The sequence below is a fragment of the Solea senegalensis genome, linkage group LG1 (assembly GCF_019176455.1).
Source record: "Solea senegalensis isolate Sse05_10M linkage group LG1, IFAPA_SoseM_1, whole genome shotgun sequence".
Classification (NCBI taxonomy): Eukaryota; Metazoa; Chordata; class Actinopteri; order Pleuronectiformes; family Soleidae; genus Solea; species Solea senegalensis.
Genome location: NC_058021.1, coordinates 42,415,457 through 42,429,256, shown reverse-complemented (window position 1 = coordinate 42,429,256; position 13,800 = coordinate 42,415,457). Strand labels below are relative to the sequence as shown.

At 41.4% G+C, this 13,800-nt stretch overlaps 1 protein-coding gene across 5 annotated transcripts in view; it reads right to left on the bottom strand.

Moving 5' to 3' along the window:
• Positions 1-13,800, bottom strand: part of LOC122772761 (receptor-type tyrosine-protein phosphatase mu-like) — a 117,420-nt gene that overhangs the window by 56,477 nt on the left and 47,143 nt on the right. For all 5 annotated transcript variants that reach the window (XM_044031027.1, XM_044031018.1, XM_044031035.1 and 2 more), the window contains exons 9-11: positions 12,993-13,194; positions 12,182-12,284; positions 1,542-1,815 (exon numbers count right to left, since the gene is read on the bottom strand). In XM_044031027.1, coding sequence (XP_043886962.1) covers positions 1,542-1,815; positions 12,182-12,284; positions 12,993-13,194 — 579 coding nt within the window. The remainder of the gene's footprint in view (positions 1-1,541; positions 1,816-12,181; positions 12,285-12,992; positions 13,195-13,800) is intronic.

Below are 13,800 nucleotides of genomic sequence, written 5' to 3'. Positions count from 1 at the left end.
CTCCGAAATGAAACGTCGGGAAGTCTTTCTGAATATGTAATGAAGTTTCAGCCTCTGACAACATGAGAAACCAAGAAAATCTAAGAAAAAACAAACACTTGTCTTACTGTTGCCAGAAAACTTTCTTGTCAACAATGGTCTAGTAAACAGGAGCAAGGACATGGGCAGGAACAGGGAGGCGATGAGCGATACAACACAATAGACATGAGAGCTGTGTCCCCGCGTTCCACCCGACCAAGCTGTCCAATGAGACACGTGTGAGGACGCACGAGAGGGACGGCACTGATGCGGAGAAGACAGGAGGTGAATAAATGTAGAAGCATCCGAGTGCATTCCTTTTCAAAAACACCATTAAATACGTACTTTGAGATTTTCTATTTTAATAAACTGGTGGAAAGAACTTTGAGAAAAACTTGACTCTTACATTTTCTGAAGGGTCATTTTGTTTAAAAGGCTCAAACAAATCACTCCACCATCATTAGACAATAATTAATGTCTGCAGTTCTGTGACAGTGATGGTTTAATGAGGCCACTGTAAGCAATGAATAGAGAATAATGTGAAAAATGTCTTTCATAGTTTTATGTTTTATGCATCAACAAGAGACCAGTTATAAACCAGTTCACAGCACTCGCCGTTCACATGCTGGAAAGTTTCCTCGTCAAACACAAGCCGGTGCTTCTCAACGAGCCAGTTAACGGTGATTCTCATTCAAGGCAACAGTCTGCGGGGGTTCTTGAAGTTGCCACTGTCTGCTGCCGCTCTGTGGAGGGAGGGGCCCTCGCCAAGAGCCACTCGACGACAGCGGCTGTGACCTGTGCGACTGGTGACCCCTGTTGTTGTTGTCTGCTGCTGGGACCACTGCCTTGCTTAAGTGCAGTTGATCAAAGGTTCGTCTGGCACATGGAGAACATGGAGGAGAAAAGGAGCACGTCGCTGTGCAGGGCTCTGCATTCCAAGTGTGACCGTGCTGTTGCTGTGATCCACCAGAGGACTGACACGTTCATCGCAGGTCATAAGCAGTCGTGCTGTGGTTTGCATTTGCAGCAGCAGCAGCAGCAGCAGCAGAAGAAGACAAAGTTTTCTACTCTCTCAGAAACCATGTCAATAAATCTGTCCGTGAGCCAAACGCTCTTGTTAAATATGATACTCACACTTTAAGGTGCAACTTTTTTACACATCCAGTCATGACTGGATTATTCCAGGCACCAACATTCTGTTTGGACCTTTTTTAGTGTCTGGTTTTCAGTTACTTGTTTTATTTTGTAGTATTTCCTTGTGTGTACCTTGTTACCTTTTACTTCCTGTCCTGTCTTTCTTTTTGATCGTCTGCCCCGATGTCTTACACCTGAATGTTATTTGTTTCAGTTTCCATGTATTCCTGATCCTCGTGGTGACGATATTTTTTTGGTTTTTTCTTCCCTTGACCCCGCCCCCTCCTGACCACACTACAGTCTCATGCATTTCAGATACACAGACAAAAGCAAACATAGACAGAACAACTCACATCATTTGAATGAACTAAGAAGTTGACAACACCCACCCCGTTGGCTGTGCTCACAGCTTGGTAGTAGATGCTGTAGCTCTTCTGAGGCAGCAGAGGTGCGTTCCAATAACCATTGTAGGTCTTGTTGTCTCCCACGGTGAAGGGCTGAGGAGAGTGGATGCCAGCAGCTGGGAACTGAGCAGTGAAGTAGTACTGGGAGTTCAGCAGCGTGGCGTTCTGGAAGTGAATAGGAACTGGATAGCAGCGCAGGATTTCGGCAGTGCCTCTTGCTCTGCGTGGACGTTCCTCCTCCACCACCACCTGGTACGCACTGCAAACACAGGACCAAAGCAGAGTTAACACACGCCAGCGAGCCAAAGAGGAACTCGTACAACAATGCTGCCAACTGCTCCCATTTTGCCATTTCACACTTTTATTAAAAGGCACACGTAAAAGGCAAAGCTCCAAATCTCAGACTACTACATGGCTTGAGATGGATTTTTTCTTTAGACTCATTATCATGTGCATGTTCTCTGATGAAAACATCTCTCTCTGATTTCTGTTGGTGTATACAAGTTGGAAAACAAGCTGCAAGCCTGAGGCTAGAATTTATGATGTGAAATATCGTTATGTTTGGACTTGAAGAGTGATGACAAGAGAGTAAGCGGGTGAAACCTTTTCCCAAAAATATCACAAAACTTTCATGATAACTCTATTCAATGATTAGTAGTGTAAATCAAAATGATTGGTAGGAAATATATTTTGAGCGATATTCAGAATAATGTAGTGTTCATCTCAAACACAACTTTTCAATCTGAAATGTTCTCCTGGTTTCTTCCTTTCGGGGTCGCCACAGTGGATCATCTGTTTCCACGTTGCCCCGTGTGTCCTCTTCAATGTCAAATGGAAACTCAAATTGCTTTTGTCCATGTCATTTCCTCGTGTATGAATCCTCAGCCACTGCTGAGAGCACAGGCTTTCATGTTGTGGATCTCAAAGGTGTCTGTTTGCTCCAGAGTCTAATGACATGTAATGACATGTAATGTAATGACATGTAATGTAATGACATGTAATGTAATGTAATGCTCTTGTAGTTTGTGTCGGACGCTGTAAAAACCAACACGAGGCGCTTCATCAGCTGCTAAATGTTTTCTTAAAAGACTCAAGCTCAAGGACGGAGAAGCCGTCATCGATCCATGATTTCAAACATGTTTCTTCTCCCGCGCAGCATGAGCTAACGTTGGCTAACTAAAAGGGAAGTGTGTTTGCTTGTGTTATATGTGTGTGTGTGTGTGTCCCAGTTAGCATTAGGTGAGTGTGGTAAGCAAGCTAACAGCTGATGGCTACATGAGTTGGAGGAAGTGTGTGTATGTGTGTGTGTGTTTTCTTAGTTAGCACAAGCAGGCTAACTGTTCATTGTGGCGGGATTTCTGTGAGTTTCTGAAGTAATGATCAATGCTTATGTTTCCTCATGTAAATGATCAATGCTTATGTTTTCTCATGTAAATGATCAATGCTTATGTTTCCTCATGTAAATGATCAATGCTTATGTTTTCTCATGTAAATGATCAATGCTTATGTTTTCTCATGTAAATGATCAATGCTTATGTTTTCTCATGTAAATGATCAATGCTTATGTTTCCTCATGTAAATGATCAATGCTTATGTATTCTCATGTAAATGATGACGTTATTGAAAATACAGCATAACAGTTATTCACATGATCATGTGCTTCATGTGTGTTGCTAGGATACATTTATCATAACTTTTCATGTCTTTTAAATTACTGTTGAATTTGAAAAGTTTACATGTTCCATAATATTGTTTTTTTAGTATTTACCTCAAACAAACATCCACTTAAATGACTCTCCATTACCAGACTGCATCAGTGGAGGCTTCCACACCCGTGCTTTGCTCCTACATTGGAATGTTATGCAGGTGATGATGCACCTTATCAGAGTCCAGACGAGTCAGACAGAGTCAGACTGAGAGGAGCAGTCGACTGGCTCGTTTCCTCCTGCTCAATAGAATCACTCTCTCTCCTCTGCATGTGACCAAACTATCTCAACCTTGAATCTCTTACATTATTTCCTTGAATATGCTCATTTCTAATCCTGTCCATCCTGGTCACTGCCAATGAAAATGAAATTATTGTTATATATTTTTTTTCAATCAGATTGAACAGGACAGACAGAGGCAGAGACAGAGGCAGAGACAGAGACAGAGACAGAGGCAGAGAGAGACAGAGACAGAGGCAGAGACAGAGACAGAGGCAGAGACAGAGGCAGAGACAGAGGACAGGGGCAGAGGCAGAGCAGAGGCAGAGGCAGAGACAGAGACAGGCAGAGGCAGAGGCAGAGGCAGAGAGGACAGAGGCAGAGGCAGAGGTAGAGGCAGAGGACAGAGAGAGACAGAGGCAGAGGCAGAGACAGAGCAGGCAGAGGCAGAGACAGACAGAGACAGAGGCAGAGGCAGGCAGAGACAGAGGCAGAGGCAGAGGCAGAGACAGAGGCAGAGACAGAGGCAGAGGCAGAGGCAGAGGCAGAGACAGAGACAGAGGCAGAGGCAGAGACAGAGGCAGAGGCAGAGGCAGAGACAGAGGCAGAGACAGAGACAGAGGAGACAGAGACAGAGGCAGAGGCAGAGACAGAGACAGAGGACAGAGACAGAGGATAGAGACAGAGGAGACAGAGGCAGAGGCAGAGACAGAGGCAGAGACAGAGACAGAGGACAGGGGCCTGATGTTATGTACTTTTTCATTACTCATCAACTGAAAAGGTTAACGGCTCTTTCCATTTCCTCTCCATGGCGAGTGTGCAGCCCTGTGTGTGCCTCTGACAGAGATGACTCTGTCTCTGAGCTGCAGAGGAGAGACTGACTTGTCTTATAGACGCTGGTGTTAGTATGCATCTCGTATCCACCTGTTAAATCTACTGCGTCGCAGAGTGACAAAGAGTCTGTTTACAGCTGCCACGGAGAATAACGCCGCCGTGATTGCTACAACTGTGTTACTAATGTTTTTGCCATGAAAGAAATAAAGATGAATCAGTTGCAATGCTGCTGGTTATCATTATTTAAATCGTGAATAAACACAATCACAATAGACAGTTACGTTCTTTTTTTCTCCTTATAAGTTAAAGCAGAACTATGCAGGATTTGTACGCTATATTAACAGCTTTGCCGTCATTGTGATGGTTAAATGTCTTGTTGTGGGGAGATCGGGGGCCGTCTCTACTGCCCCTACTGGCTGCTAGTGGAAAACCGGCCTTGCAAGATCAGGACTGCTTCAGAATCTGGACCTCTTACAATCACATGAGTAAACATTAGGGCTGTTGGAACCAATTTCGGGAGTCGAATATAATTCAATGATAATCGAATACTGTAATTACTGTTTTTTTTAATACACGTGTTGGGACGTGGTGACGGAAGCCCCGCCCTCTTTCCGTGTGAGAAACAAAATGCTTTGCTCACAGAACAATAAAGTTTTCTGAATCACAACAATCTCACGTTCATTCAGAAATGGCTGACACTCACAGAGATGATCTCTTTTTAAGCCCGAGCAGGACTTAAAAAGTCTCCCTCCACATCGCGGGGTTCACAGCTGCTCGTCAGAATGCTATTACGGACAAACTGGTACGCTTTATTTGCAAAGACATGAAACCGATCAACTTGGATCCTATGATTTCCAAAAACGTATGCACAACGTGTTCAGGAAATTAGCACACTGCTCTTTTTATGACTGCACATTGCAAAAAATCATTTTCAAAAAAGTAAAATATGGAAAATTGCTTTTCAAAAAGAAAGAATAATAATTTTGGCGAGCAAGTTTTGCACTTAAGAAAAACCTAACTTTGTCTGAATAAGATATTTCAGTTTAATGTAAGCTTTAATTGCCAATAACAACCTGAAATTGGTTTGAACTGTTTTTTTTCTTCTTATTAATAGTGCAAGAACAATTGCACATCTCACGGAGAAGATGCTGCTCTTCTCTCTTAAATATAGAAGTACAATTTGTGTGAGCAGAGAGAAGAAAGGTGTAAACTCTTAAAGTCAAGGAAGATTAATTCTGAGAACACATTTCCTCAGTGACAACATTTCTTTGCTGTGATAGTTTTTTTAGTTACAGCCTGTTGTGTCTAGTTTTTGGCCAGCGTTTCCCTGCACGTTACAGTCTGAAGGTGGATATACTAGTTTGAATTCTGGCCAAGCAACATGTTTACCTCATTGGCAGATCATTTTCCTCAAAAGGAAAAAAATGAAAATATTTAAAAAATATTTGTCTTTGGGTTTTTTTGCAGTGTATCTTAGACAAGTCGAAGTTAGCATTGCAGTCACTGTGAAACAATTATATAAACATCTAATGACAGTAAAAAGGCTTGGCAGGATTTAGAGCTCGGACAAACCTGAACATTCGAGCTAAGACCAAATTATCGGAACAAGAAGTCGAAAGAAAATCCTGGTGTAAAATATCTGCGCTGCGTATTGGCTGCACTCTTAAACTGTGTCGCAGCAGAACAAACGGCTCTGGAGATGATCAATTGTTCCCCGCGGTTGGTACTGGATGATTAAATGTGCCTGTATGTGCTCAGCATATGCACTTTAACCCTATAGTTTATCATATGGTGTCTGCAGGCTCATTGGTAAATCCCTGTTTGCTACTACAGTGGGTGTGTCCCAATTCCTCTGAGTCCGCCTGTTTAGTGTTTGGTTGGGAGGCGATGAAATATTTAATCCTGCAGAGAGAGTGCAGGAGAAATCAGCCTTTAATTACTCTCTCCTACTGAGAGCAGAGGTCAAAGGGCACGTGGAGACAGTACACAGGAGTCACTTGTGTAGCTGCAGAGCAGCAGAGATGGGATGATATTAAAAATCATAACTGCTGTCAATTATTTGACAATTCTCATCAGGTTCAATGGAGCTGCAGAGACTATTGTTTCAGGATATAAGCAGAGGAAGATTCACAATAGAATAGATTCATTTAAATTCCTCTTTAAAAACGGGAGAGAGAATGGACTCGATGTCTTGTCGATGTGTTTTTTTCTCATGCAAAATTTGCTTGATTTTCTTTTTAGGCAAAAAAATAACAATTTCCCCAAAACAAGGCTGATTTTTTTCAGTGTGGATTTTATATTGAAAATGATAAAGCCAAATAAACAATTTAAATAATTATGTTCTAATATAAAAGAAGTGTAGACAATAAAATATGACAAATGAGTGACACCAGTGTCCATGAGAGCTGGTATCAGGCAACAGAATGATTCTGTTTTTGACTCATCTCTGCTTACATTCAAAATCAATCTGCAGTTAGTGAAATAGAAAAATAAAAAATCTGGCAGCTGTGCCATGACTTCATGACAGACTGTGAATGGGAGTGTTTTTCTTTTCCAGGTGTAAGAACCCTTGTAACGTGGAGATCTAAACCACAGTCACTGCAGCAACAAACATGAAACTAAATACATTTGCAATTTGCATAAATGATGGACAATAATACATACTTTGCAGTTTCACTCTACTCCTCATTGGTGTTAGAAAAAATAAACTATTTTTCATTTTTCTTTTGCCTGTTTAGAAAATGCAAAGGTGACTCACAGTTTCAATGATGGCCATTTCAAAAAAGAATGCAATGATTTCTATTTTTCTGTAATTACTGCTGTCATGTTAATGTTCTCGTAAGCAGCTGACACCTTGTCACCTCATGCTGAGTTCACAATTTACAGTATGAATCACTCTGACAGTGCAGAGTCTTTGAGTCATATTCTTGATTTAATGTGACATGAATGAGTAATGGAAAAACAACAAATAACTGATGAACAACAACAGCTTGACGGTAAGAACAAAACAAAGAAAAATCCTTCAGTCCCTGTGTTTCATTTAATTTGATATCAAATTGGAAGATTGCTTTCATACTGATGATAATAATGCAGTGATGGAAAAAGTATTCAGATTACTTTCTTACTGAAACTAAACATAGCAATATCACAGGGGTAAATAAATAAACAAAAGTTCAGTCTGTGTTAAAGATGTACAGATTCATAGTCTTTAAACCATATATGTTATAGAAAACCTCTGTGAAATTTACTGTAAAGTTGTGTAGCTATGCTAACCACATCAATGAAACTAATGTTACTTTCATAAACAATGGTTAGCATATTGTCTGTGTTGCCAAAGTAGCTACTGGCTGTCCTAAAAGTCGCTAAATGACGCGTCACCTAATTTGCATAATGTGTGTATGTGCATGTAGTTGTAATGGACAATGTAGTAGAGATGAATAACGTCATGGAATAGACATAAAGTGAAACAACCTAAATATGATATTTAGAACTACAAATGAACTTTCTTCTGTCAATTCTAGTTTTATTTAATCTCAATCTCAATCTCAATCTAGTCTCAGTCAGAGCGTTGTTGACGACGTCCAGTCCACAGACTCACAGCTAACCGGTCAGAACGAGCGTTGTTGACGACGTACAGTCAAGGGGTGTGGCTTATTCTGTTATCATTTTTGTCCTTACACTAGTGATGGGAAATTCATATTTCCATCATCTGTTGTTGTTGTTGTCTTTTTAAAATAACAGTTTGCAGTGCAGTTGCAGTAAATACAGAATCTATTTTAGTCAGGAGGCTACTACTAGTTTTAATATTTCAATTTTAGATTTTATAACCTGGCCATGCATTCATTGATCGTTGCATTTGTGTGTTTCAAAGATGTCACCCCCAACACCTACAACACACAATCGTAAAAATCTGTTCTATCAGTAATGCTAGTTAGTATGTCAGTCAACAACGTTGTGCATTTGGGATTTGGCTAAATGCTAACTTTTACTCCTGATTACAGACACAAACCTTGAAGAGACATAAAGAGTCATTGTGTTTCATTTCCAAACACCTGAAATCCTCACATTCTCTCTTTGGGAGAAGGATGCAAAGACACGGGTTGAACGGTTGAAGGTATTAGACGTGGTCCACCAGAGGGGCCAGCAGAGCACAGCTGTATTGCAGCAGTAGTGCTGCAACCTGAGCTGACACCAATTAGGCCTCCACCAGCATTGCTGCCCGATAGATTTCAGCTCTGCCGCCGTGTGACGCCAACCAATTATGGCGGATTGACTCGGAATCGACTGGATTGTGACCTGAAAGTCAGATTTATTTTTCATGCGAGCTGATAAGGGGGAGAACTCCAGGCGGTTTGAGCAGATGAGGAAGGGGTATGAGGAGCATTTCAATCACTGTCCCTCTCTCTAATGCTAATGGGCTGGCTCTGTGTGCCTGTATGTCTGATTTAAGAGCCGCTGTAAGTAACCCGCTTCTCCTGACCCAGCAGCCGTTCCTCCTCGCCTGTGCATTCCTACTCTATTCCCTTGGTGTCCGTAAACCTATAAAGCAAACAAATTGGAAGGTGCCATAGATTACGTTTGCCATTAAATCGTAAAAACTGTCGAGCTGTGTCACATTTATGCGCAGCTATTAGCGTATCTAATTCCGTGATCAAAGAAAGTTGGTGCTTATTTTAGAACTGTAGAAAATCACTTAACTGATTTCAGACCATGGTTGAGTGCAGATAATCTGCTGCTACAGGGTAAAAACAGTGGAACTGTGTTTCCTCACTATATGACTTACAGGACTGGTTTTTTGTGTTTTTTTTCTGACAATACGCATTTGTGAGCCCGATCGAGGCAAAGGTTACAGCAGGAAAAGGGCTGATTAAGTGCTCTGGATGATAAGGGAAGCATCGCAAATCATTTATCTCTGCTGGAGGAAATAAACATTTATTTTGATGCTGCAGAGTGAGGAGGTGTATTCTGGCCCTCACGAGGAGCTATTGCCAAACATTAGTGTAACATGACATGACTGATTGACAGTACACTAATCCTCTTAAAGGAACAGTGTCCCCCTCTGGTAAAAACTGTTCCCGGCTACGCGTGTCATCCCCGGAGATTGGATGCCAAATCCACGTTGGAAACGTTGTAGTGATTAGTAATTACACATGAATATGAAACCCTGAAAGCCTCCTTCAGCTGTGGCAGCGTCGTTCCAGATCTGTATAAAATTTGACTTCATCTCGACTGTGGGATGCTCAAGTGAAACGGATACACACCGTCTGTCATGTCATGCGTTTTTTATGAAGCGCCACTATCATGTCATCTTCCAGGACACTCCCCTTCCTGTATTACAGCAAAACATCTGCTGTTTGAAACTCCGACGTCTGGAGCTCTATAACCTCCCAAACCCAATCAGCGTGCAAGATTGCCTTATCATATCAAGCTTCATGCTGCACTGCTCTGTGGTGCTGAGGATTAGCATGTGCCCTGGTAAAATCTCTATTTCACAGAGGCTTTAAAAGTGATTTCATAAAGCATTCATTTCCAAAATGAGTCACTGTTTCAGAATGATGATGACTACTTCTGCAGCACAGTCAGAGATGGAAATATGATATTACAGTTCTTGCTTGGCAAAATTATATTGATCAATTAATTGATGTTTCAAAGGCTCAGTGCAATTCCCTGGCCTCTATCTACCCTGTCATATTGAACATTCACTTGTTCACTCGTGGTACATGAGCATTCAAAGAGACCAACGTTACCGTCACAGTGGTTAGCATTATACCAAAAGAAAACACAATCCAAACACGTAGCATCTGTTTCCGTATAAGCACATTCTTGAAGGAGTACATTTGTTGGGGTAGCCTTCAAACACCAATCCTTGTAACTAAGCGTTATCTACCCCATGAGAAAGGGGATTGAACTTCAGGGACTCATTCCAGGACTCCAGGTCCCACACATTTTGGAAAACGTCTCGTTGTTTGTGCTTTAAGTGAGAAAGTCACTTCGACATGCATCTCAACGCTCCAGGCCAAAACAGATTAGAGATGTTGTTGCTTGGGGAATTCTGATGCCTGCATTTATCATCTTTGGCGAGACAGCAGATCCCAAAGGAGCGCCAAACTCAGCCCCTCTGAATGGCCGCTACTTTACCAGTCACCTTACATTTTCAAAGGCATCTCATGTCACTTGGAGGTGGAGGTGGAAAACACCTTCAAAAGTATTCCGTATCTCGTCCTGTGCCTGCATCATAATCTCCCCTTGTTTGCTGCCCTTCTTTTGCAATTCATCTTTTTCGAGTCCCGGGGTTCACACATGAAGGGGATACACTGGCCTTTATACCCTGCGACACTTGACAAGTGAGGAGGTCGGAAAAGAAACGCGGACCTGGAAAGCTCCAAAGTTTAAGTAAAGAGAGGCTCTGCTGTGATCAAAGGACGCTTCAATTAGCTGTGAGGTGAAGTTGCACCACGGATGAATTGTGATGAATCCTTTTAAACTTGAAAGACTCATTGAACAAATAGTTTTAAAACACACTATTATCTTCAGTATTGTGTTGTAAAGCATTAGCACAGGTCTCAAACTAAAGCTAATCTCTCCAAAGACAAATCTTTCTTCCTCTGCACCTGAGGTGAGCATGCTATCCAACCAAAAACAAACCTGAGGACCCAGCATACTAATTAATGGAAGCTCTCATTCATGACACACAGTTAATTATAATTAGCTGTTTCTAATTAGTCCACTGAAAGAATGGCAGGCTGGGTAAGGCCCTCTGAGTTACAGAACCGAGCGTCTCTCCTGCTCGGGCCTCTCGGTTAGTGTGGGCAGCTGCATGTGTTGTAAACATGAGCTGACAAGCCTGACTAAAGATCTCCAGGCTGTAATCTTTAAAAGGCTCAGATGAGCTGATAGTGTAAAATTGAGTTTTACAGAAAGCACGAGTGTTCAATCCCCCCCCACACACACACGAAGGTGGATGTTGAACCAGTCTATTGGGGGCTGTCCGAGGTGTCATGGGCCAAGACCAGAAGCTGGTGATACCATCACTTTCTACAAATATTGGTGTTCCTGACTCCCACTGCTGCTGGTCGACAATGTAAAAACATTTCCACACCAATTACAACCAAATAACATAAATGAATACCAGTAAATGCCCAAATCTAACAAGAGGGGGTGCTATTATGAACACGCTGGTGATGGATGACATTTGGCAGAATCTCTGAAAGAACAGGTTTTCCATGCCTTGAATCGGCTGATGCATCCATTTTGTGTAAATGATCACGATGTAAATCGGTCGACTACAGTATGTGTAAGACTGATTTACAGTATAATAAAACATTTGCATTATTCAATTACTGTTTCTTTGTCAAAAGAAGGAAAAACTGCTCGACGTGTAACACAGAGCGACATAGACATGATCAAACACACTCCTGCTCAGCAAAATGGTGACTTTTGCCTAACAACTTGGCTTTTTATACACAACAGCAGTGCCGCTTCCCTTCTAATGACTAATAAATGCAGAATCAAGCAGGCACAATCCCTCCGTTCCCCCAGAAGCCCATGGTGGGGTGGGCAGCCTGGTACATAAAAGAGGCAAAAGATCCTGGAGTCAGCCTTCGCTGCACCCAGGCTTTGTTCTCATCTTCAAAGCCCTAACCTCCTTTTTCACAGGATCAAAATACACAAACAAATAAAAGCCAGAAAATTAGATACGGACTGTGAGATGGTGAATTCCCAGGCAGCTTTCCTTCACGGTGAAGCAGTGATAAACACAAACCCTGTGATCATTTGTGTTGTTGTTGATGCTGATGCTAGATCCTCGTGTTTTAATATGCTGTTTCTTTGGTTTTTATTCTGCGCTGTGATTTTGTGGAAGCCTACCTGACTGGTGCACCTCTGCTCTGGGCAGGTTTCAGCAGCACAGTCACTGTGCTGTCCGTTTGGTTGAGAGAAGTCTCCTGATCGTAGGCCGGCATTGAGGGAGCTGACGAGGCGAACACAAAATGCAGAGGTCAGAGTGCACAGTTAAACAGTCCTTCTCCATAACAAAGAAATACGCCATTCACAAATTACACAAGTTTCATTTGTCCCTATAGACACTGTTTGTGGGCAAATGACTATATAGAGCGTATATATATATATATATATATGTTGTATAAGAGAAGCACAGACGAAATGACAGAAAACAAATCTGTATGAGAGTTTTCAAAATTGTGCACAAACCACAGAATAAAAACTTGCCTCAAAGATAAGCAGCTGCTGTTAATGTGAAGGACATTCAGAAAAACCAGCTGCATTAAAAACAAGTTACATTTTTATCTATGAACCAAATCATCTATAAACACTAAATCATTATTTACATGCTGTTTTATAATGAATATATCATTTGTATTATTTCTATATTACTCATAATAATATATAATGTGTGTGAACATCTGCTGTTTGTTACATGACCACTAGAGAACTATTTCATTGTGTTTAGACGTTAAATATTTGCTTTTTTTAAAGACTGAGACTGAGCTAAGAGCGAGGAAATCTAAGACACCTGCCTGAAACCTGTGCACAGCGCTGTAGCTGCGTTATTTTCATAGCACGTGTGGACAATGACATGTAAAACAGGCACATTTCGTTTCATTCACACGTTTTGAATATTCTCCACACACTGACTGGGCATGCAGTTGACCTCGCTGACCTGAAATCTTCGTGGTGAACTGGGTGATGACTGGGGGGCCGTAGCCTTTGGCTGTGCTGGCACGCAGGGTGAAGGAGTATGTGGAGCCCGGGTAGAGGCCGGTGAACATGTGGGTGGTCTCGTTGCCCAGCTTTACTACCTTCCCACTCTGGTTGGAGAGGTCCAGCTCGGGGTCAAAGGAGCTCACCGCCTTGTAGGAGATCTGAGAAGGAAAAATAAACAAAATAAAAAATGAAATGATATATATATATATATATATATATATGTGTGTGTAAGTATGTTGGTATTTGTGTGTGTGTATAAGTACATATCGATCCATATCTATTTTTTTTTTTTTTACATATTCAAAATAAAGTCCAATCAATCAATCAGTTGATTTAAAATGCCATTCCATTTGTCCATTGTTTGCAGCTTGTTGTTTCATGGAGTGATGAAAAGCTCTTAATTATTATTATTATTGTTCCTTCTTTAATAATAAACACAGTGAGTTCTGGAGGGAAGCATTAAGGTGAATGTTTGTTTTTTTTATCCATTTTGATTAACTCTAAAGTCTGAGAAAATGCTTCTGCTTATGAAAGGAAACCTCCATTATAATTCCAATTAAGAAACACAAAGGGAGTTTGGAGTGGTGCATAATTTAAGTCCATCAAGTTGTGAAATGCTTCGATGCTTTCTCACTTAGTCTTTGTCTGTGAAATGAGTCTGCGATGTCAAATCCTATATCATAGCATTTCAGGGAGAACAACACTTGTGGACAGGTTTTTACAATCAGAATAATCAGAATAATCAGAATAATCAGAATAGAGCT